This window comes from Metopolophium dirhodum, chromosome 9 (genome assembly GCF_019925205.1).
Source record: "Metopolophium dirhodum isolate CAU chromosome 9, ASM1992520v1, whole genome shotgun sequence".
NCBI lineage: Eukaryota > Metazoa > Arthropoda > Insecta > Hemiptera > Aphididae > Metopolophium > Metopolophium dirhodum.
Genome location: NC_083568.1, coordinates 27224583 through 27247059, shown reverse-complemented (window position 1 = coordinate 27247059; position 22477 = coordinate 27224583). Strand labels below are relative to the sequence as shown.

General features: G+C 31.2%; 1 protein-coding gene across 1 annotated transcript in view; it reads left to right on the top strand.

Moving 5' to 3' along the window:
• LOC132952409 (uncharacterized) overlaps positions 1 to 22477 on the top strand; it is a 217122-nt gene that overhangs the window by 160969 nt on the left and 33676 nt on the right. Inside the window, exons 5-6 of the mRNA XM_061024703.1 lie at positions 17762 to 17992; positions 22077 to 22346. Of these exons, the coding sequence (XP_060880686.1) occupies positions 17762 to 17992; positions 22077 to 22346 (501 nt within the window). The remainder of the gene's footprint in view (positions 1 to 17761; positions 17993 to 22076; positions 22347 to 22477) is intronic.

Genomic DNA, 22477 nt, shown 5'->3' with positions numbered 1-22477 from the left:
TATAGCTGATGCACACCTTCATTGTGCACCTATATTATTACGTATAATGGCGGCCGTGCGAGGTCGGTCGGACGGCATCCGTTTTAAATTCGACCGGCGTGTATTATATTATTATTATACGTAGGTTCACGACATATTATGTGATATACGCGTGCTCGGTGAAATTCCGTCAAAAACCGAGGACGAGTTCGACGAATATTGTTATTTCGGACGCTTCTATCCAATAATATTATGCTGATAAGTCGTTTTAAATCACGATTCTATATCGATCGTTCAGCGAATTTTAACGAAAACCAGAATCGCGATACGCGTTATTGTTGCTCTAATAAAATATTTTAACGATACGCTGGATATATTTATATATTTATAAAATCGTATACCTACTCATTAAAAAATATAATGTCTGGTTGACATCACTTTTATGTCTTAAAAGTTTAAATGAGTGGAGTTGTGGTTCCACATTTTTTATTTACTAAGACATTAAATTATGTAAAAATAACATTTACAAAAAAGTAAACACGTCTCAAAATAATGAGCATAGATACTGCACCAGATGATTTATTCAAGTGCATTGCATGAACCTAAATATTTTGTTTCGGAATATTGATCGCTAGGAACTTTCAAACATTAAAATATATATATTTCTTTCGATCCCTGAACTGAATATAATATTATTATTATGGTTTGATATAATAGTAAAAATACCTTTAATTTGTTGCGATTCGACTTGAAATCATCATATTATTATTTCAATAGATAACCTACCGTTGTATGTAATTATATTGTACTACGAGCACACTGGCACACAATACACCGATTATAGTTTATGTTATAGGTTAGAGATTTATACTTAAGTAATCTAAGCGTATAATAATTCGTATTAATACCCGATCGTGATATATGTACATACCTATATGCGACCGTTGGGTGTCGTCCGAATTATTATATAATATAAACTATCGTAATATATTATATTATCCTTCGAATTAATTACTTGAACAGGGCTGTGGGTATTTTTTGTGATGCGATTAAAAAGTGGTTACGTGAAAGTGTTTTAAACTTTTCAAAAACGTTTTATTGGAGACAAACTCGTTTCCAAAACTTTTCACGTATATCGTGTAATGTACAACCGTACAGGTTGATATACCAATCAATAAATTATGCTCAATCCTTTGTAATTTATTATAAATTATTATCTATTTAAAAAATTAAGATTTTTGAAACTTAGAAGTTTATATATTTAGACCATATGCTATCGGATACTTAGGTTATTTTATAAAATTTAAGAACTGTAGTATGGTGATAAACTTTCAGATCTCCTAAAATGCTAATTGATTAATTTGAATTCAAATATTTTTCAAATCATAAATATAATATTATTATTACGCATTCGGATCGTCGTATATATGTAACTATAAGCGCTATAGATTGTTCGACTATTTTGTTTTCTAATCTCCTAAAACTTCACGACCGGCCCTTATATATACTATCGAGAAACGAGACCACCGCAAATCTCATCCCTTATAAATATTATGTTAATTGAATCGCAAGCACGCCATGCCATACATTATAAAATTTATTATATTTGTAATCGCATAACAGTGCGATAGTTATTGTGATTTTATTATATTTCGGAACGATTAAAATGTCTGCGTCGCGGTCGAGCAAAACGAAACATACTTCGTTGTATTACATAATACTATACGCCCTGGCTCGTAGAAAGCGGTCTTGTTTCTACGATCGTTCCACTGTGCAAAAAGTATAGAAATACACAATAAATGCGCAACCGAATTGAATTTCATATCGTGGGGGGCCGTAAACTTTTTTACGGCCGTCGTATATATACTCGTAGAAAACATCCTTCCGAAGTGCATGTCGCACAAATGGGTTTCCCGAGAGATGCGATAGCTCTCGTCGGCCAATATAATATATTTATACATTGCCCAATACATTTTTCGTCGATAAAAACAATATAACCAATACGTGTATGTACATATATTAAACGTATATGACGTACATAATATATATATATGTGTATGTAGACTTGTGTGCGTTTGTGGGAGTGTGAGTGTGTTATGATCAGGGTTATTTAAATGTGACCAACATTTGTAGTGCGTTTATTTTTTGGCATATTTTATTATTATTACTATTCTATACGTATACAGCATAGGCCACGCAAGATGGTACGTTTTTGCAGCAGTTACTTTCGATACTCGCCCGTGTGCCTACATAATATTATAATGGTGTATATATGTACCTGCTGGTACCAATATATAATCAGTCGAAGTATCCCACCCGACGATTTGAATATATAAATAAATAAAACATTTATATGATAATACGTGTGTATATGTTATATTGTGCGAAAAAATCGCGTTTCACTCTTGGAACTCGAATGAAACGTAATCTTTTCGAAAAGTTCATTTTTGACCGCATGAGAAAAGATCATCGGCATGTAATCATCTGTGGAAAACGGTATGTGGTTTAGGTTTGTTACATAGGTTGAGATCGCGATTATTTAGTCCGATATGAAAAAAAAATATCTATATAAAACATTTTTTTTTCTATTATTATCAATACGGTCGGTGAAGTATGTTTTGACAGTACATCTCATGTCGTATATACATTGTTGCGTTACCTATTTAATCTATTATATTAAAGGATTGGTCGAAGACGAGTTTTAAGTTCATAATATACATATTATTTTTTTTTTAAATCTGTCAATTATACTTTATTTACTTAACTTATATAAACGTGCATATTAACAATTAATTATAATTTAATTAGGTACACTTATAAAAGAGTAATATTATTGATGACACGGCGTTCCGTATAGGCATTTTAGCTACACCACTGTCCGCGTTATCGGTTTTTCAAAGTATAATAATATTAATAATTGTAATATTATTACAATGTTGTTAAAATACAATAATAATATAATATGTATATATTTTATTTCAATGATGATTAATAAAAGGAATTTTTAAGTTAAAAAATTATGGTGTTTATATTATGGTCTGGAAAACCTACATAATATTATATTCCCTTAAAAACAATAAAACAAGTTAGACAAATAGTTTGACAAATATCAAAATATGCTTTAATTCGTAAATTAAAAAAAAAAATTAATAAATATATACACGAGATAGATTATAGTGACTTGCAAGTATTTATAGGTAATACAAATTATTATATGCACAATATTTGATGTAATGAACTAGAAATAGTTTTCAAGCATCATCTCAATTCAAAAAATAAATTTAAATATACTTACAAATTAAAATTAATAAGTAACAATAATTAAAAATTAAAATAAATCAGTATTTTTTTTAAATATAATGAAAACTAAATACCTATTCCTTAACACCCAAATTGTTTTCAAATGTTCTAATAGACAACTCTTTCCTGTAAACTCATCTTGCGTCTTAATTGTTCACTCTCATTACAGACATCATACTTACGATGAATATAATATTAGTGAGCAAAAACACAAAAATGTGGACTCTGTGATTATGAAACTATGATCACGCACGTTGCCTGTTCGGGTACACCGTACCTATTAGATTTTGCAAATATTTAAAATATTTTCCCCATTTTAAAACTTGGGAAATCATTCGCTTTACGTGGAAAATACGCCAAGTGAATGATCCCTGCGAGGAAAACATTGCGCCAACATCTCTTTCGTATGCCCCTTGCTGCGTTTGTAGAGTAACGTTTTGTTCGCGTTTCTTTTTGAACACGTATGAAGCAATTTGTTTATGTGTGTAAATATGCTATTAAAAAGCAGAGTTTTATTATGCACGTGCGGTGTTGTAATACTATAATATATTATGGTAATAATTGGACATTTAGACTTAACTGTTATTTATGTTTATAATATACGTAATAACCACATAACTTTCCGCAAATTGGCTCAGCTCTATTTTATACAATCCTGTTTCTGGTGTCTTGTTAATTGTTATTGTTATCGTCCGAGACGTATATTTAAAGTTTTGACGCCTTATAGGTAAATCTTTGATTTAAAATTTTTTTTTTAAATTCCCCCCTGGGCGATGGTACTTTCTTACTTTCCCTTCTCTTCTTAATACATTCCTTATTATGGTCATAATTTATTATGACCATAAGAGGTGAATAGGATACTCTCTCTCTCTCTCTCTCTCTCTCTATCTCTCTCTCGCTCTATAGATAATATATATAATAATAATTCTAGCGGTTTTATTGTTACGTTCCAGCAGTAGCCAAATGTGCAGTGTGTGTAAAGCAACCACGGCCGACATAGGTCTGTTCGGCAATACGTTATATTATATTATGTAAAACAGTGCAGAAAACACAATATGTGTTATTAAATCTTCGAATCGCCGAGGAAATAACAAATGTGTTTTCGGTGTGTAAACTGCACTGCAAACATTCTCAAGTGTTATTAATCTCGCTGTTAAACTGTTCGGGTATTATTCAGTTTATTATATGCACAGTGTATTTGCTTGCGCACATAATACTTAATATTTATCAAGTGAAACTTATATTAGCGAAAATATAATAACACTGTATAATATTCAGTTAATATAGGTAGTTGCATGATAACTTCTATATAATATGATAAAGGGTGCATCGTTTGATTTGAAATAATAATTATAATACGCCGACGGGCGATACAAATAAATTACCTACCAAATTCGTATGTGTATTACAGTCGAGCAATATCAATTACGAACAAATATTGTTATGATGATCACACGTATATTTACATACGAAATCAACCAACGGTTACGTATTATGGCCATAAGTTAAAAAACTACTAGCGATATTTAACGTTCCACACGTATGTTAAATTGTAAATATTCAAAAAAAGTATGTCGAATACATTTAGATATCCTATTAAATTTATTATTTTTGTTGATACGTAGTTTCATATAAAATTAAATTATTTGTGTCATAAATTGTATTTTTTTTAAATGTTCTCTATTTAGGAAATTAATTTAGTTTTAAATTCTCGCACATTAAAAATGTATACCAAAATATCACAGGCATGATTTATACCGAAAAATAAAAATGTTTGAACGTTCAATTTTTTTATTTTATTAACATAACAATTGTATGGTGACAGTAAAGTAATATGTGTAAAATCTGTAAACTCTAGTTACGAAAGTTAATTACTATAGACTACGGCGTGTTTAGCAACTCGACTTAAACAGTAAGCAACAGCTAAACCACATTTACAAACAATATATTTATTTTCGATATATAAATGACAAAAACAGCAGCAAAGTGATAAAAAAAAACTCCTCGTGCCAAACAACTTAATTGTTCTCTGTTTAAACAATGTTATTATATCACGATATTATTACTACTGTTATTAACTTGTAAAAAATAAAAACAAAATGTTTCGGTAGCAAACGTTGTACGTTCACAACCGTTGATATCTTCTTGATTTCTAATTAGGTGCATTAAAATCGAACCTCATCAACATGTTTATACAAGTCCTGAGTAGAAGTTTCACACATGATTGCGATGGATGGGGTGAGGAACTTACCGTAATATGATAAGCATTTGCCTGCACATGCCTCTCTTGATTACCATTTATAGGTAGCATGGCAATCATGATGGGACATGGGAAGACGGGTGAATCACTTTGTTATTATTGACGACAATAATCGTTAAGGAAACGATCTCCGCTATACTTCTCGATAATAGTTTATTATTTTTATGTCCCTTGAACTCATTTTCAGAAGTTTTACGGACGTGGTTCACGACTTCATAATATTGTTGCGACGATAATATTTTTTTATTTTTGGTGCGTAAAAACCACAGTCTCATCATACTATTATTTCTAATGCTCACATTTTTCATATCAATTTTAAATTCTGTGGTTGATGGCTGTTCGCATCTATTCAACCGACGAATACACGTATACACCGTGCAATAAATAGCAACTCAATTAAATACTCATTAATAGCTCAGTACACTTATCGCAACGTTGTTGAACTACATTAATGGATTGAACATGATGTGTATTTTATATTAAATCACTTACACGTCTAAATGTCTGCCTTGCAATTTATCGTCATTCATTTTTCTTTTCGATTGTTTATGTAGTCCTTTATTGATTTCGAGACTAAACATGTTGTATTATTATACAAAATGGTGTACCAAAAATATGTTCTTTAAAATTTGAAATGGTTCGGAACTTTTCAATTAAATATCCTCTGTTATTAAAACAAATATTTCTGATCAACCTGTGTATATATTATAATATTTTAATCACTGTAGATATTGAATCCAATGCAACTACATAAATATTTGTATACACTGTACATTTACACTTAAAAGTTCTACAAAAAAAAAGTATAAGAAAGTTACCATTAAATTGAAATTCTCGTTTGTTTTCATAAAAGGATATCTTATCTTAATTTATTTTCGTTTGGATTAAAGGGAATAAGAAAAAAAAACTCCAAGTTGCATAAATTTAAGTAAGATTAACTTTATTACACAAAGCTAATGAGTATTTTCATTATCTTCAATGTTTAATTTGTCAATACTTGAAAATATGTATATTTTGTGAGAAAAAAATGTACGTAATTTAATTGCTTTTTAATTTTAATAAGCAAATTGAACGTTGTCCGTACTAATAAATTTGAATATAACAAACTATATACCGGAGTTGGCAAAATAAACATTTTATATTTCTTATCAGATACACGACTTATTAAGAATAAATGTGTTAGAATTTAACACCGTCGTTTATAATCTCGGTTAATATGTGACGATTAAAAACTTACAAGATATTTTATTAACACATTGATAGTCATATTCAAGTATTTGCACACGGAACAGAAGTCGTAATTTTTTTCGTAGTTTACATTCATTTTGGTTGTAACATGTTATCTATTCTTCGGAGAAAAACACAAAAAAAAATTACGTAGGTATACGAATAGTTTGTTTTCTGAACGTCTGATTATGACAACGCGTTGGTAGCGTAAAAATGCGTATTATCTGGAATACAAAAGTAAATATTTTTTACGGTTTTTATTATTAAAATAAAATAACATGACGCACGTATGTCTGTGATATATATATATTATATATTTTTAGCTGTTATTCGACTTAAAATCGTGACATTTATAATATTTCAATCGAAAAAATTATGATTTTTACGTTTCGTTTTAGGAAACCGCGTATGAATAAAAATTTAAATATTATTTGTTTGTGTTTAAAATACGAAACGGATAGGGTTTTTCGTAGAACACATGCCGTCCATATATTTGTACTTTGATATTTCTTCAGCGGGTGTATTCAACGTTCGAAACGAATGTTTATGATTATGTTTTTATTTCCCAATGAAATATTTTGTTTCATTTATTCCGTTTGAACAAAAACGGTGGGGTGCAACTCTTATTAAAAAAAAAAACGCATTGTGCTCAAAATACGCATCGAGACGTTATAATGGTGACGTTAAAATTAATTTGAATAATTTGAATACTAAAATGCACTACGGTGTGAGAAAGTAAAAATATTAAACATTTCCAGTTAGAGTGATACAAGTATTTGGACTTTTTCACGGTTATCTCCATAACATTTTTTTCCTCCGTTATATTATATCTACGTATAATATATATTATTAATATTAAATATATTATAATATTTTATTTTATTTTTAATAAAATGTTTTCTTTCTTTTGTGATTTTATTACTGGCATAGGGTACCTACTATTGTCTTGTTTTAGGTTTTTAATTGAATGAGGTACCTATCACCGACGGGTAACTTCTTCTCCCACAGTCCCACATCACTCGCTTCTCTTACAATAATTGTAATTTTCGTAATTATTGTAATTATTATCCATCGTCATAATAATTTGTTACATATTGTTCGTATTATTGGTTAGATTTACATTTACAATAATATAATAGTATAACACTATAATGCTAGGCACAACAATATATCCGTTTATTAATAATATACCATGAAATTAACTCTAGCGTTTTTCCCCTAATCGCAATTTTCATTCGTTTTATTTACGCCCAATCATTTTCTACTCATCGCGTCGTTATTATGTTTTTCTTCTTATTATGTATCGAGTAAATGAAAAATATGTAAAAAAAAAACTTATGTACCTTTATATATCAACATATTATTACGCATCTCTTGTTATACCCGCGTATTTTGCTATACCTACCAGTTCGTTTTTCAGATCGATGAGACAGAATGAAAAAAACGTCTAGGAATGAATCGATCGAATTCTCGTCTTTGTAATGTTTCGCTCATATTATGTTTACATAATACCATACCAAAGACTCACACAGTCTCACCTGAGTGGACAAAATAAAACAAAAACAAACTGCTTCCACTAAACTCTAGGCGTAAATCTCTTTGTTACTCGATTATAATCGTTCACTTGATTTAAAAACAAAATTACTTTTTATAAGACCCTCATATATCACTGTACCTAATTATAAGGGAGGTGGGAGATGGTTAAAAAAATCAAACACAAAGAGAATATGATCATTTGAAAATTATAGTTATTTAATATTAATCTATTTACAGTTTAAAGTTATAAAAATTATCTGAGTATATTTTAATGTAGCGGTATAACCTACCTAAAATATTACATATATTTTATAGTTTTGTAAAACGATTTTTAACGACTCTTATACTGTTTATATGCATACATTTTAACAATATTGAGAAATTACCATTTCGAATTCTGATTAATATTCATAACAATTTTCAAAAACATCAGAACCACTTGGTTACCAAATAACTAAAATGGTTGGTTGTCATTTAAAATAAAACGGTTGGTCAAAAAAACACCTCTCGACTGGTATACAAGTATAATTATTTGAAAAGAGGTTATTTTTAATGTATTTTAATATCATTACCATTATTAGAGAAAAAAATTGGGGTGATAATGCTTGGTGCGGAATATTATACTTTGTATATATTATTCCGTTTAGCCAGGCGTGGTAGTATACTTTGCATTATGCGCCCGTCGTATTATTATTATTATTTGGTACGCGATACATCATATATTATAATATTATTTCGTAATATATGCAAATAATTCACCGAATAAGTTTTTAGGCTTCGCGACGCTCCAGATGTACATTCGTGTATACAGTTTGTTTATCATATACTTGTGGGCCGGCGACATGGCGCTGTATGTTAAAACTTTACATTTAGCCGTCGTAATTTCCTTGCGATACCGACCAACGAGTGGAATTCTGTGCACAATAATTACACAAATGAACGACGTTGTGTAACGCTCTTGCCCGCTGCAAACGGGTAGGTATACACATATAATACGTCATACAGATGTATAGTTCGCCAACTTTAAATGGAAATTCGTCGAAATTGCTAAATATTGATTAGAACCTTGAGACGTCAATAATGTATTCCCCCTTGCGGTGCTTTTGAACTTTTTGCCAATTAAGTTTTGTATAATCTAAAGTTTTATGTCCGTCCGACCATGTACGCAGCGAACGATTGAGTTAGGGTTGAGCTAAAGAGATTGAGATTGAGAAAGAAAGCGAGTGAGAGAGGGACAAACCGTCAAATCAATATAATTTTATCCGTATGTAATAATCATAAATTCTCCAAAATACTATTGGCACGAAAGGACTTAAAAAAAAAAAAAAAAAAACTGTATTTCCTAGGACAGACCGCACCATTGTTACAAGTGTTGTGTCGTAAGAAGGAATGAAAGTGCTACGCGGGGCGTCGTGTGCGACAAGTGAGTGGAAAACCGTTACCGCCGGTGGAGAGCAGCTTAACGTTAAACGCTAATCCCATTGTGCAGACCATAATATAAACTTTAATGCTTTCCCGGTGCTTTCGTATTTATGGATGTCCAGGCCGAGGTCGTAAACTTTTTCGAAAACTTGGCTTAGTTCCCACTGGGAACCGGTGGTAGAAAAAAATTAACCTCAAGTAGCTCAACGTCCGACAAATTGTTTACAAAACTTCGAGTTTTGATCGGAATTTGTGCGTTACGAAACACAAATATAATAAGTCCGACGTCGAACCGTTTGGAAAAAAAAAAGTTGCTCTATATTTTGTTGTGTCTTATAAAATATACATTTTTTGACATAATTTCGCCCTGCACTGTTATGTAATATTGTAATATTATATAATAACGTTTATGGTCTTTATATTATTACGTTTCATGTCGTAATATTAAAATATTTCAAGCATAGTTTCATTTATATTTTTTTTTTATAGTACGTAGTACACTGTTCGTAAAAATTGTTAAGGTTTTAATTTTTAAAAAAAAAATAATCTCACCGAGATATTATTGTTTGATAATAAGTAAGCTTTTTTTTAATTTCAATGAAATGTGTCGAAGTTAATATATTATCATTTAACTGTATAAGCAACGTCACTGCAGCCTAGATTATAACGAGTAATCAACTGATAGTGTCAAATTTAAATAACGTTATTTTTTTTAAAAAATAAATATGAAATGCCTGGGTTTTTACGTTCACTTTTTCGCATTAAAATGTACACAGTATATATATATTTAGTACATCGTTCGATATATCTAACATAAATCAATGTTTTTATTCCCTCTCATTTACATTAGTAGAGTAATAGTGTAATAAATCAACCTTCAAATACGTTTCATGTTAAATTTTAAATGAAATACTTCCAATTCAAAAATTACTGTTTCGTTAGAATTCATTTTAATAATAATATGCATTGTGATTTCTCTTTAACTTAATGATTGTAAGGTCTTGTGATTTTAATTAAATGTTTTAAATACTTTAAAGTACTCAAATTTTATTAGTCCATATGTTGGGAAGTTAATATAAATTAACTTAAGTTCAATATAAGATATATTTATAAAAAGAACCCAAAGTACCTACCTAAAAGTTGTATAATTTAATAATTATCAAATAAGTTAATACAGAGAACAATACCTTACTCAGTTTAAAAAAAAGTTTAGTTTATTTTATTTAACTGTCTAATGTCTCCTGGATCACACAATATACAATAATATTATTATACATCTATATATTTTTGAAATCATTAAATGTTTTATTAAAAATGATTTTTAAAACTAAATTATCCGAATTATTCAATCAAGGAATATTATTTCGTTTATTTTTATTTGAAATCAGCTTATACAACTTTATTATACTAACTATATTAAATTAATTATTTATAACCACAATTTTGTCATGTTTTATGTAGAAACGTAATTTTAACAAAATGTTGTATTTTTAAAACTAACTGGATAATTCTTAATAAGTTATTACTATGGGCTAAGGACACTTTACTAAAATTTTTAAATTAATAAGGAAATTAACAATCTTGTTAAGTTAAAATGTTTAAACAAAAAATAATAAGTATTTAACTTAACTCTAACTTTTTATTTAGTAATTTCCCCCAATTTGATATTACATTTTTTTTTAATAATACCTAATTAATTTGCTATAATTTTTATCTTGTGTTTTATTTTTTTATTTCTTCCAGCAGAATTGTTTTCTTAAAATATCAATTGTGTGTTTCTGTTTATATGCAGCAAAAAATACTTTTTAATTTTTAATTTTTTTTAAATTATAAGAGGTGTGCCACACAATTTCACGAGGTAATCCCGCTGTCGCTCAACGTTTGTTATCTCTACTATAAATGCATATAAATGAAAAAGATATTTTAAAAATATCCTTTATTGGTACCTACATCAGTACTTTTGAAAAAAAATATATTTAGCTAAAAATACACTAAACACACGAAGAATGTGAGTCGTGACATTTTAACTTAAATTTAAAAATATTATAATTTTAAGAAATCGTGATTATTCAAAACATATTTTAAGTGTGACTGTGCAAGTGTCTTACTAGAAAATGAATTTCCCTACTTACAATTATAATTTATTTGGTCAATGATATAATATAACTGCTAACATATAGCAGCTATAGTCTATAATATAATGGCTATCAGATTGTGGAATTCGTGAAATTCATCAACCTCGTTATTTCCTCACCGATAATTATTATTCGGAGATCCACGCGATGCGTCTGCGCGTATCCTTTTAAACCCAATAACCCATCCGACCTTTGTCGTTTTATTTCAGCGAACGTGATTCATTATAACGTCTATCTTAACTGTATAGGTATTCGATATATATAATGATATAAGCAAAAATTAATTATGTTTATCATGTTGTACACCGTAATAATAATAAGATCTTCCCTGCCAAGCACGCGTGGGTAGTGTGGGTGGTGGGACTCTGTGAGAAATGATTAAAGTAATTAAATACTAGGGTTTGCGGTTTAATCTCGTTTAGTGTGTGTGTATACGCTCGTCGAATAATATATAATTATAATGTACGACCGTTCGTGTGCGTTCCCGACTCTACAGCTACCTCCTTATTTATTTATACCTAAATGTATACCTGTATATATATATATTATATCATTATGTACCCATGTCGAATGGACGGTTCCTAATGCAGTTCGACGTAAAGGGGGGGGAGGGAAGGAAAAACGGGATAGGTGTAGCATAATATAACCGTATATTGTACTATTCGTTTGATTCCGTATACGTTTTTAGTAAATCTGCCATTGTTTCGTACTACTACAACTCCGAGCGATTGTAAAATATTCATCACCACGATGGGAACACGCGTAACGACTGAGCACGATGCGTAATCGACCAGAGCGATGGGTAGATTCTCGATAGTATACACACACATAATATTGTTTATACGTGGTCGGAGCAATCGATTACTATATCGAATCGAAACACGTAAAAATATGTATAAGCATAATCGATTACATACCCAGAGAAAAAATATCATATCAAGCAAAATTGTAGGTAGTGTACACACACCTTATACTAATAGACGGAACATGCCTGGTTGGTGGGGTAGTACGGTCGAGAGAATTAGTCCTAATATTAGATAACAGAAGTAATGATAACAGCAATCGTATATTATACGCAATATCGTCGCTACTGCGCATGTGTGGTGTGCTTCAGTGCTTTGTGGGACGCAGCATATCTTTAACATGTGTAACTACTACTATGTTCCGTCCATGGTAGTGTATAGCAAATACGCGATGGTACCGCGATATTCACACCAACATTTTTATTGATTTTTTGGATTTCGAGGTCTTAATATGGGTTGACATATTAATTTTCGATAGCGCACGTACTGGCCGCGATCGCAGTCAATCGATTTAGTTCGATCGACCGTAATACAATATATTATTATTTGATATGTGCAAAATGTTATTACATGCTAGTTTAATAATTATTTCGTACCGATATTATATTGTTACCTATTTACTTGTACCTCTTTCGAGGTTCAAGTCAATTCGACGCTTAATGACGACCTCGCTCTCAACTCGGGTCCAATAGAAATTATAAGCCGGTTGATGCGGTCCCTTGACTACGATATGACGTTAACTTTAGTGAAATATAATTTACTAGCTCACATCACAAGTACCAGTCGGCAGTCACATACAGACGTACAGTCCTCGTCGGTCAAAGGACTTAACCCGTTTTGACGCCGTCGTCTCTGCGCTCGCCGCCGGCGTATCTCCAGCAGATACTGGCGTATGTACAGGATGATACCTATAAATGCGAAACGTCCGTTACCTCGGCGATTCACAGCCTTTTACTATTTCGGTCACAGGTGGTGAAATTATTTCGAGCACGGTTGTACAACAGCAGTTTGCCAAAAATGTGGACCTCACACTGTTATCGTATAAAACGCTCGAAATATACAGCTTTAAATGTTATGTGTATAGGGTCGGAATAGAAAAAACCAATTATTTTGAATTTAATTTGCCAATGACATTATGTGTCGGTGGAAATCGTACTAGTCGGTTTGTTTGGAACAATAATAACAACACAAGTCGTCGAGGGAAAATTTTATAATCTAGAAAAAAACCACCCCGTATTAATATTGTATATATGTAGCCGGGGTCTCGCAGTTATTTCGGTTGCCCAGCGCAAAGCTCACGTAAGGAAGACAAATGCCACTCTCGAGAATTACACTCGCCCATTTGTGCACATACACACACACACACACACACACACACTCTCACACGCACACGCATTTATAACCTTTCGTAAAAACTGTCATCGGGTATACAGTAAGTATCTAGGGTCACGGATATCCGGCGGTCCACTTAACCTCTAAGCACCACCGTCATTGTCGACGGACGATAATGTCCAATCTGGGAATCACGTCGGCCATTATTCATGTCCGCGCGAACATCCGACCGGCCACCTTATATATATATATATATTGTATGCGCTTCGCAAAACCGCTCCCGCGATTACCAATTCGAATTCCGTTCGATTTTAGTTTTTCCGATTTCACTTCGTATAGTTCACCTTGCCGGCAACTCACGCGTCGGAAGTTATGAATACGTCCGTCCGATGTATGTATATTTGTATCGAGTCCAGATGACTCGAATTTCTCCCGCGAAAGTAAAAATAATCGTACTCTCAGATAACTCCTCTTGGTCGGTAACTATAATACTGGTATATCTCAAACCGTATTCTTAAAACCGGCGTACAGATGAATAAATATAAACGTTCACACATAGGAAAATACAAACGTACTTTAAAGTTATCAACACCGTCTTACCTCAAAGACAGGCTCATAGAACGGACGATCTCTGGGGGGGGGGGGGGGGCATTAATTTGAATGTACACCGCAAAAATAATAATATATTATGTATCCTGGACATTTATTTAAATAAAATGATTTTAAATTTATCTAATTTTTATTTATATTTTATTAATTTAAAATGTCCAAGTTATTTTTAAAGCGTATTATTCGATTAGTGTTTTAGTATTATAGATTATAATCTAAAGTATAGTTGATTTCTCTAAGAACACGCAATAGACATAATTAAGTTAGTCGATCCCCTTGCATCCTGGAACGATGCCAAATATTTTACCCTTCTTATAGTAGAAAAACTTCTTTCAGCTGCACTCACAAGCAATGTACCTACCTATATTTTTTAACGACCTTTGTTAAATGATTAGATTAAATATTTCTTGAAAACAATTTAGATTTATGTATGTGTGTGGTTTAAGTTTTAGGGAGGGGCGTTGGTACGACCATGGTGAATTTTCTTCTGACACTTATCATATTGTACCTTTACGTTGTTGTGTTGAGTAAAATAATTGTATTATGTTATTCGTTATGTCTCTTAAGCGTAAATTACTGGTTACACGGTAGCTGATGAGACGCTTTTCAAGTATTCATAAAAGGTCTTGAAGACTTCTTATTTCAAAACAACGCAAACTCCATTAAATATAATATTATAGTAGCTAACTAGAATTCGTTCATATTAAAAAGAAAAACGTTCAAAATACTGTCGTAATATGATTTTTAAAAATGCATGTCAAATTAATTTATATCCTCCTTGAAATATTCATATTATCAAGACTTCGGTTTCGTCGAAAGGTCGAATACTCATGCTACGCGTGTCAATAATTATTATTCCTTGTTTACTCGATTTGTTTAACGAGTTTTTTCTCATCCGTCGTTGATGTGCACATTCGGAAGTGCATCTTTCACGACGTTGTTCGTGGCTGTGATGGAAATAAAACTTTGTGATTTTTTTTTTTAGTCATTCACCGTTGCGACGCATATTAAAAATTGATGGTTTCGAGTGTGATTGCGGCTGCAGTGAACGAATGAGTTTTAAACTTTGCAACGATTCGATCGGTTCGAGTCCGCCGAGTAAACATGTCCAACATAATATTGTATAATAACGATTCCTCCCGCTTTCGTCGAATTATAAAACTTTATATCGAAAATTATTTTTATGGAAATTACTATATATTATATTATAATATAATTCGAGCGCAAATTGTTCGTTTCACAGAATGGTTTGCGTAAAACAAAAAACGCGTTAAAGGTTTGTCGCATTTATATGAATATTTTAGTGGTTTTAGAAATTATATAGTTTGTCATAATATGTGGAACGAAGCGCGGTTCTGAATCTTTACTGCAGTTAGTCGTCGTGTCTTGTAACCGGTTGGGCGCGTTATAAGTTATAACCAAATTAAACTTATCTCGTATGTGAACGAAATCTGAGAGATTTTTCGAGTATTAAATTATATCATATTATATTATATTGCACTAGCATGTGTGTTGTACCGAAATGTATTTGTCTGATGTATAATTTATTGCATCAGCGTGTAATATGATTAAGAGCGAATATTTGAGAATGAAAATATGTCATGCGTGATGGTGCTCTATAATATTATATGTTATATAGCCTCGTAATGACGTTCGTTTGACATGCGAGAAGTCGTCGTTTTTTTTTTTTTTGTCAACTTGGAACATAAAAATGATTTATAAAATATTGTTCAACGGTAATAGTTCTATAGCTACTGTCCAACGACAGCAGTCGCGGTAAAATTTCAAAGCAGAAGCGTTGTTTTCAGCGTCTATATTCAGAACGTGACATTTATTTAAAATTGTTTCTTTTTTAACAATCTCTCTGCTGTTTCGAATTTTTCGGCCATTAAATCTTATATTTTTCGCAAAGTCTAGCGATATCATAAATTACGCACCCTATATATACGTGTATATAAATTTATATATATATATATGTATATATATATATTATATATTATATACACAGTACTCCACGTTATTAATGACACGTATAAAGCATCGTTATATTTGACACGGATACCTACTTTACAGCATTAGTGCAATTTTAAGACGACTTTTCGAGAGAGAATAAAATCCTTATACGCACAACAATAAATAATGTAGAGACAAAAAAAAAATGTCGACGTAAAAATATGTTTTATACGATGGTTGTCTATAATACGTCATTATGATGTATAATATTATGATTATTTCGACCGCATCGAAAGAGTTACATAGACAGTAGACAGATAGACGACGGGTTGTATAAAAAAAAAAAAAAAACTCGCAAACTGTAAATAAATATATTACAACTTATAATACCGATGTGCCATTTTATAATTGCATACGAATAATGACTATAAAATATAACATAGTGCGATTGGTGACATATTGTTTATCGTTATATAATATTATAGTATGATAATAATATAGTCTTAACCACTACCACGGTAACGTTATCATTGGCTTCTACCGCGGTTCACAGTAGGTATTTTATCAATATTATATCCGCATAAAGTCGGAATGCGCGTTCGAACATTATCGCGGCTTTATGCTCGATCGGACATGTATAAAATACACGAAGTCCATGGGTTTGTTATACGCGGTCATTGCCAAATTTCTGCGTTACCATGTCCCCGTTGGAATCACGTCAAAATTGATCTTGCAGTGACATAGAATTTAGATGATGTTTCGTAGTATAATAATAATAAATATGATAGTATAGTACCTATATATAATATAATATTGTACAGAGCGATTCATCAAGTATGATGGTCACCACTATTCCGTTGGTAATCCATTTGTTTAATTTAATTTTAAAAACTCAGAAACTACACGGTAAAATATTTTCAAAAAGTTTGTTCTCTTTAAAAAAAAAAAACAAGAAGTTTGTATCACCACGTGACACTCTTAAAACGGTATAAAAAATTATGATACTTGCAGAACATAGTGCTGGTGTGTACATAAAAATTCCAAATATCAAAATTTGAAAAATGCATTATTAAAGGGAAAACGGTAGTGAACATTTTTGGATGACCATTATGGCTCTATAATAATATAATATGTACCTCTATATTATGTAATAAAAGTTTTCGAACTTACTCATTTACTGATTTTTTTTTTTTCATATTTTTCAGACTCTCGTCTACAGAGACGGCATTCTATTGTCCGGGCCGTTGTCGAGTCTGGTCCAACACTTGGTACCTACCACTGATTATTACCCGGACCAAGCGTACCTATTCGCGTTCATTCTTAGTTCTCGCCTGTTCGTGAAGCCCCACGAGCTGCTCGCCAAAGTCGTGGCCGTGTGTCATGCACAGCAAAGGCTCGGAGATCAAGTATCAGCCGCCCTAAACCCTCACCACAAGGTAAGTAACATAATTAAAAATATTCAATATCTATGTATCGTGTAATATTATGCAAATACCCGACGGTAATTTCGGGTAAATTAATAAAATGTGTTGTTTCGATAGGTTTATACAACTAATAATTATTATACAAAAACTATGATTATAAAGTTTACATGGATTATTTCTATCTATAGTTTGGTATTCCATAAACTTCAATACGTCACACACATCCTTTTAATCTGTCAGCTCATATTATGATAATATTTATATGGATCAACATAGTATAATAATAATTTATAATTAACAAAGATACAGCTTAAAACAATTTATAACTATAGAAATGATTTGATAATTTAATTTTTAATTATGCACAATATGCATATATAATATATACATCTACTAATTGGGTTTTTCATAGTATAGTTTTAATATGTAAACATCAAAAATATCATCTTAATCCTTTAGCATATTGACAAACTCGATGATTATATTATATTTATAGAAATGTATACATTTTTAATTTATACTTTATAGAATATAAAATATTTATAACCTTGAATCATCACTTGTTGACGTTTTTAAATAAAATGTTATGCCCATGTGGCGATAGCGCATTCGTTATTTCGTAATAATTATTGTATAATATATTTTTTTGACTCATTACGGTTAGGTTACATATTATAATATTATAATTCAAATCATGGCAACACGGCGTTCCGTATAGGCATTTCGGGTACATGGTGGTTGGTATGTGTGAATTGCCGTTATCTCAATATAGAATAACAATAATATTATTATCTTTATGACTTTATTATTATACCTTAACCTTTTTGACCTGTTTTAAAAATAATGTGATTACACGCTTTAATTTTGACACCTATTCTACGATTGCAATCTTGTCACGAATGCTTTTGCTCTAATGTAAAAACGGTTGAAATATTATGTTCTCTAATTTATGGAGTCAAACAATGTCGTGATATTAAACAGTTATAAGACGTGAAATAAGAATAACTTTACAATTTACAATTTCGAAAGAAACACATTTTCTAAATATTACGAACATTGCTGAGACACAATTTATTTATAATAATATAAAATACAAATATCGAATTGTTATTATTTTACATTATTGTTTATTCGCGAGTGTCAGTTTAAAATTATAAAATAAATGAATTCACAGTCATTCCGCTATACGTGCAATAATAAACGTTCTCCTCCAATAAATTGGAATTCAATACTATTTTTGGTTTTACATTCCATATTTATGTATAATTACAAATATTATAATATATTATTTCCCCCTACCAACTTAACAACCTACAAACTAAAAAATAGCTAATGGCCTCAGCTGCCGGGCTCAAGATCAATAAAAAAAAAAAAAAAAATATATTATTATACTTACTGCTTTATAATTCTAGCGAGCCAGATGATCATCATTAGGTATTATTCTGGTGTCGTACTATTTCCGAAGCATGTTGTTTTTGGCTATTATAATTTATAATTTAACCTTTGACCTACTTTTTAATACGTACCTCAATATCTGATAATTTTAAAAAAGTTTAAAATTAATTTTATTTGTTATTAAAGATGCACGTTATATTGATAGCTAAGACGCAAAAGTTGTATGTCACATACTTATATATTACGCGAATACACCAAACTTTAAATAAAGCTTTTCGACATTTTTCATTTTTTTAAAAGCATTTTAACGAGTAAATAACATGTTATGTTAATAAAATTGTTGTTCAATATCTGAACTAAAAATTAATAATAATTAATTTACCGCCTTTTCTACTTTAGTTTCTATTAATACAATTTAAAACATCGAAATTATTAGAGTCGCGCATGTGTCATATCTGTAATACATATATTTTCAGTTTTCGTGGGTACACGTTTTTTCCGTCGTTGTATAAAGCACGAAACGGACGTAAAATATATCACGTCGTAATGTATCGTGACAAAGACTGATAGGAGAGTATTTTCGAAATATTTACTAATTATAAAATTGTATGCGCCGTCCGTACAATAATTGTATAGGAAAAGGGATTATAATCTTATTTTTACCACTCGAGTATAAGCCATTGTCGTCGCGTTGCATAGCGTACAATACTATATAATATAATACGATGCTTGCACTCGAGTAATTTAAATACCGCGCAGCATTGTGCGCTTAAATAATGTCTTCTCTTCGGCGGTAGCAGTGAAATCTTTTGGAATGTTTTTTGCCATGATGGACCGAGATTCCGGACGAGTCGTCGTCGCTTAATTTTCGTCGCATATATATTTTATTACACGAAGAGGAATTTTTTTTCAACGTAGGTATGTACACAATACTCGTTTTCTAGTCAATTTTTTGATTATCGTAAAAAAATATACATAGGTAGGTAATATAGATTTTTCCTCGTGTGTAAATCTGTTATCGCTATGGTAATACACTAATACCGTAGTGTATGTCAAAATATCAGGGCTTAAAACCGGTAACCGGTTTGTAACGAAAACCGTAAATTTGAGAATCGAAAACCGATAACGGCTTTTAGTTTTGGAATGCTGGAAGCGGTTCTTGGTTATCGGTAATCAAGGTAAAAATCTAAGTATTAGCATCAAAGTGGTTACCTCGTATTTTCAATACCGGTTTTATAACCAAAACCTATTCCCGACCAAAAAACTTAACGGTTTTTTCGTGGAATTTAATACTTGAATTATGTTATGAATCATGATTACATTATAGTTGAATTTAATTTTCCAGTTATTTTTAAATTTTTTTCCCCAATTAATCGCCGTCGAGTATTGTTTATCTGTTGTGAATATCACATATATATATGTATAAGTGTTTAACCATATATTATAAATACCGTCATAAACGTCATCGTTCATGATTATTTTAAATTGATCTTTGTTTCTTAGAAATATACTCATTTTTATACAGTGCCACAACTTACTATAGATAGGGGATCGTCCAAGTTTAATTTTAAGCAATTTGTTTCAAAATTGTTAGGTTTTTATCACATTATACTTTGTTTTGCATACATTTATAAATAGTTTGGTATTAAATTATGACTCAGAGCCCAAACCCTCCTGGTTCTGCATTTGTTATTTGTAGTGTTTGCTCCAAGGGTCGGTCCGAAGGCTAGCGTAGAATGCTCGATCTGCAGACCTAGGTTTTGGGGTACTGTAATATATACAATACAACCAAAAAGTTCCGTGTCACTTTTAGTGTCATCATGGAAAGTTATTATATTAAATTTTGGTTTTTTAAAGTTACAAATAAGAAAATTATAACAATAACATTTTTTTATGCAATTTATTTTTTCGATTTATGAAGATTGCCGTTATTTTGATCATTAAAATTTTGTTTTAAACTTTAAAGCAGTTTGAAAAAATAAATAATAAATATTTAAACTGAGGGAAATCGACCAAATTAAAGCATATTAAGTTTTTGATTTTGTAATAATAATAGTTATGTTATCAACCCACAAATGGCCTGAATAAACTGTTTTAAAAATTGAAAATAATTATTTTTAAAACCGGTTTTAATCGGTAATCGATTACCAAAATACCTTATGAACGGTTTTTAAACAATTAACGGTTATCATAGTGTTTGAAATATCTTTAAAGAAACGGTTACCGGTTACCAAAATATCAAAATGAATCGATAACCGGTTACCGGTTTTCAAAAATGTTCGGCTCCTGCCGATTATCGACTTTATTGATAACGATTTTAAGCCCTGTAAAATATTGAAACAAAATGTGTAAACAATAAGTTCACATTCACATGGAGTACCTCGGTATAGTTGTCACAAATATGAATGGGATCTGTAACAATAATGTATGACATAATAATATTATAATATACATTTTGTAAAAACACGTTATAACTTATAATATTATTATGCCTAACATATATATGTAATAATTATTATCTGCAGACCGGCATCTGGATAATAATGTTTAACTGAAAAAAATTAAAATCTGTACTCAACCCCACCTGCCGGAAATTCGAATCAAATCAGTGAATTAGACCGAATTCATTAAAGTTTAACTCTCAGCTCACGAAATATGTATGGTAATATTTATTTAAGTTTTTTTTCGTTGTCTTCTACAGGATCAGCTGTCGCGGTTCGTGCCCCGGTTGGTGCAACTGTTGGCCGAGTGGACGGACAAGTTTCCGTACGACTTCCGCGACGAACGGGTCATGGCGCACGTCAGGGAGATCACGCATCAGTGCGTGTCCGTCGAACCGGCCGTCCGCCACCAAGTCTCCGCGATGCTTCAGACGCTGTTGCACCGGCTCACGGCCCTCGACAAGTACGAGACTTTCCTGCAGCAGACCGGCACCGACGCCACGGTCGGATCCGCTGATGCTCTATCACCGGTGAGTGTTGCTCGATAGTATTTTTTTTTTTATTTTTTTCACATATAATAATACCATGCGGATGCGTAGAGTACACTGCCGAATCTGCAGGGCGTATTAATAATCTAGTCGAATCGCCTTTGTTCTAAAAA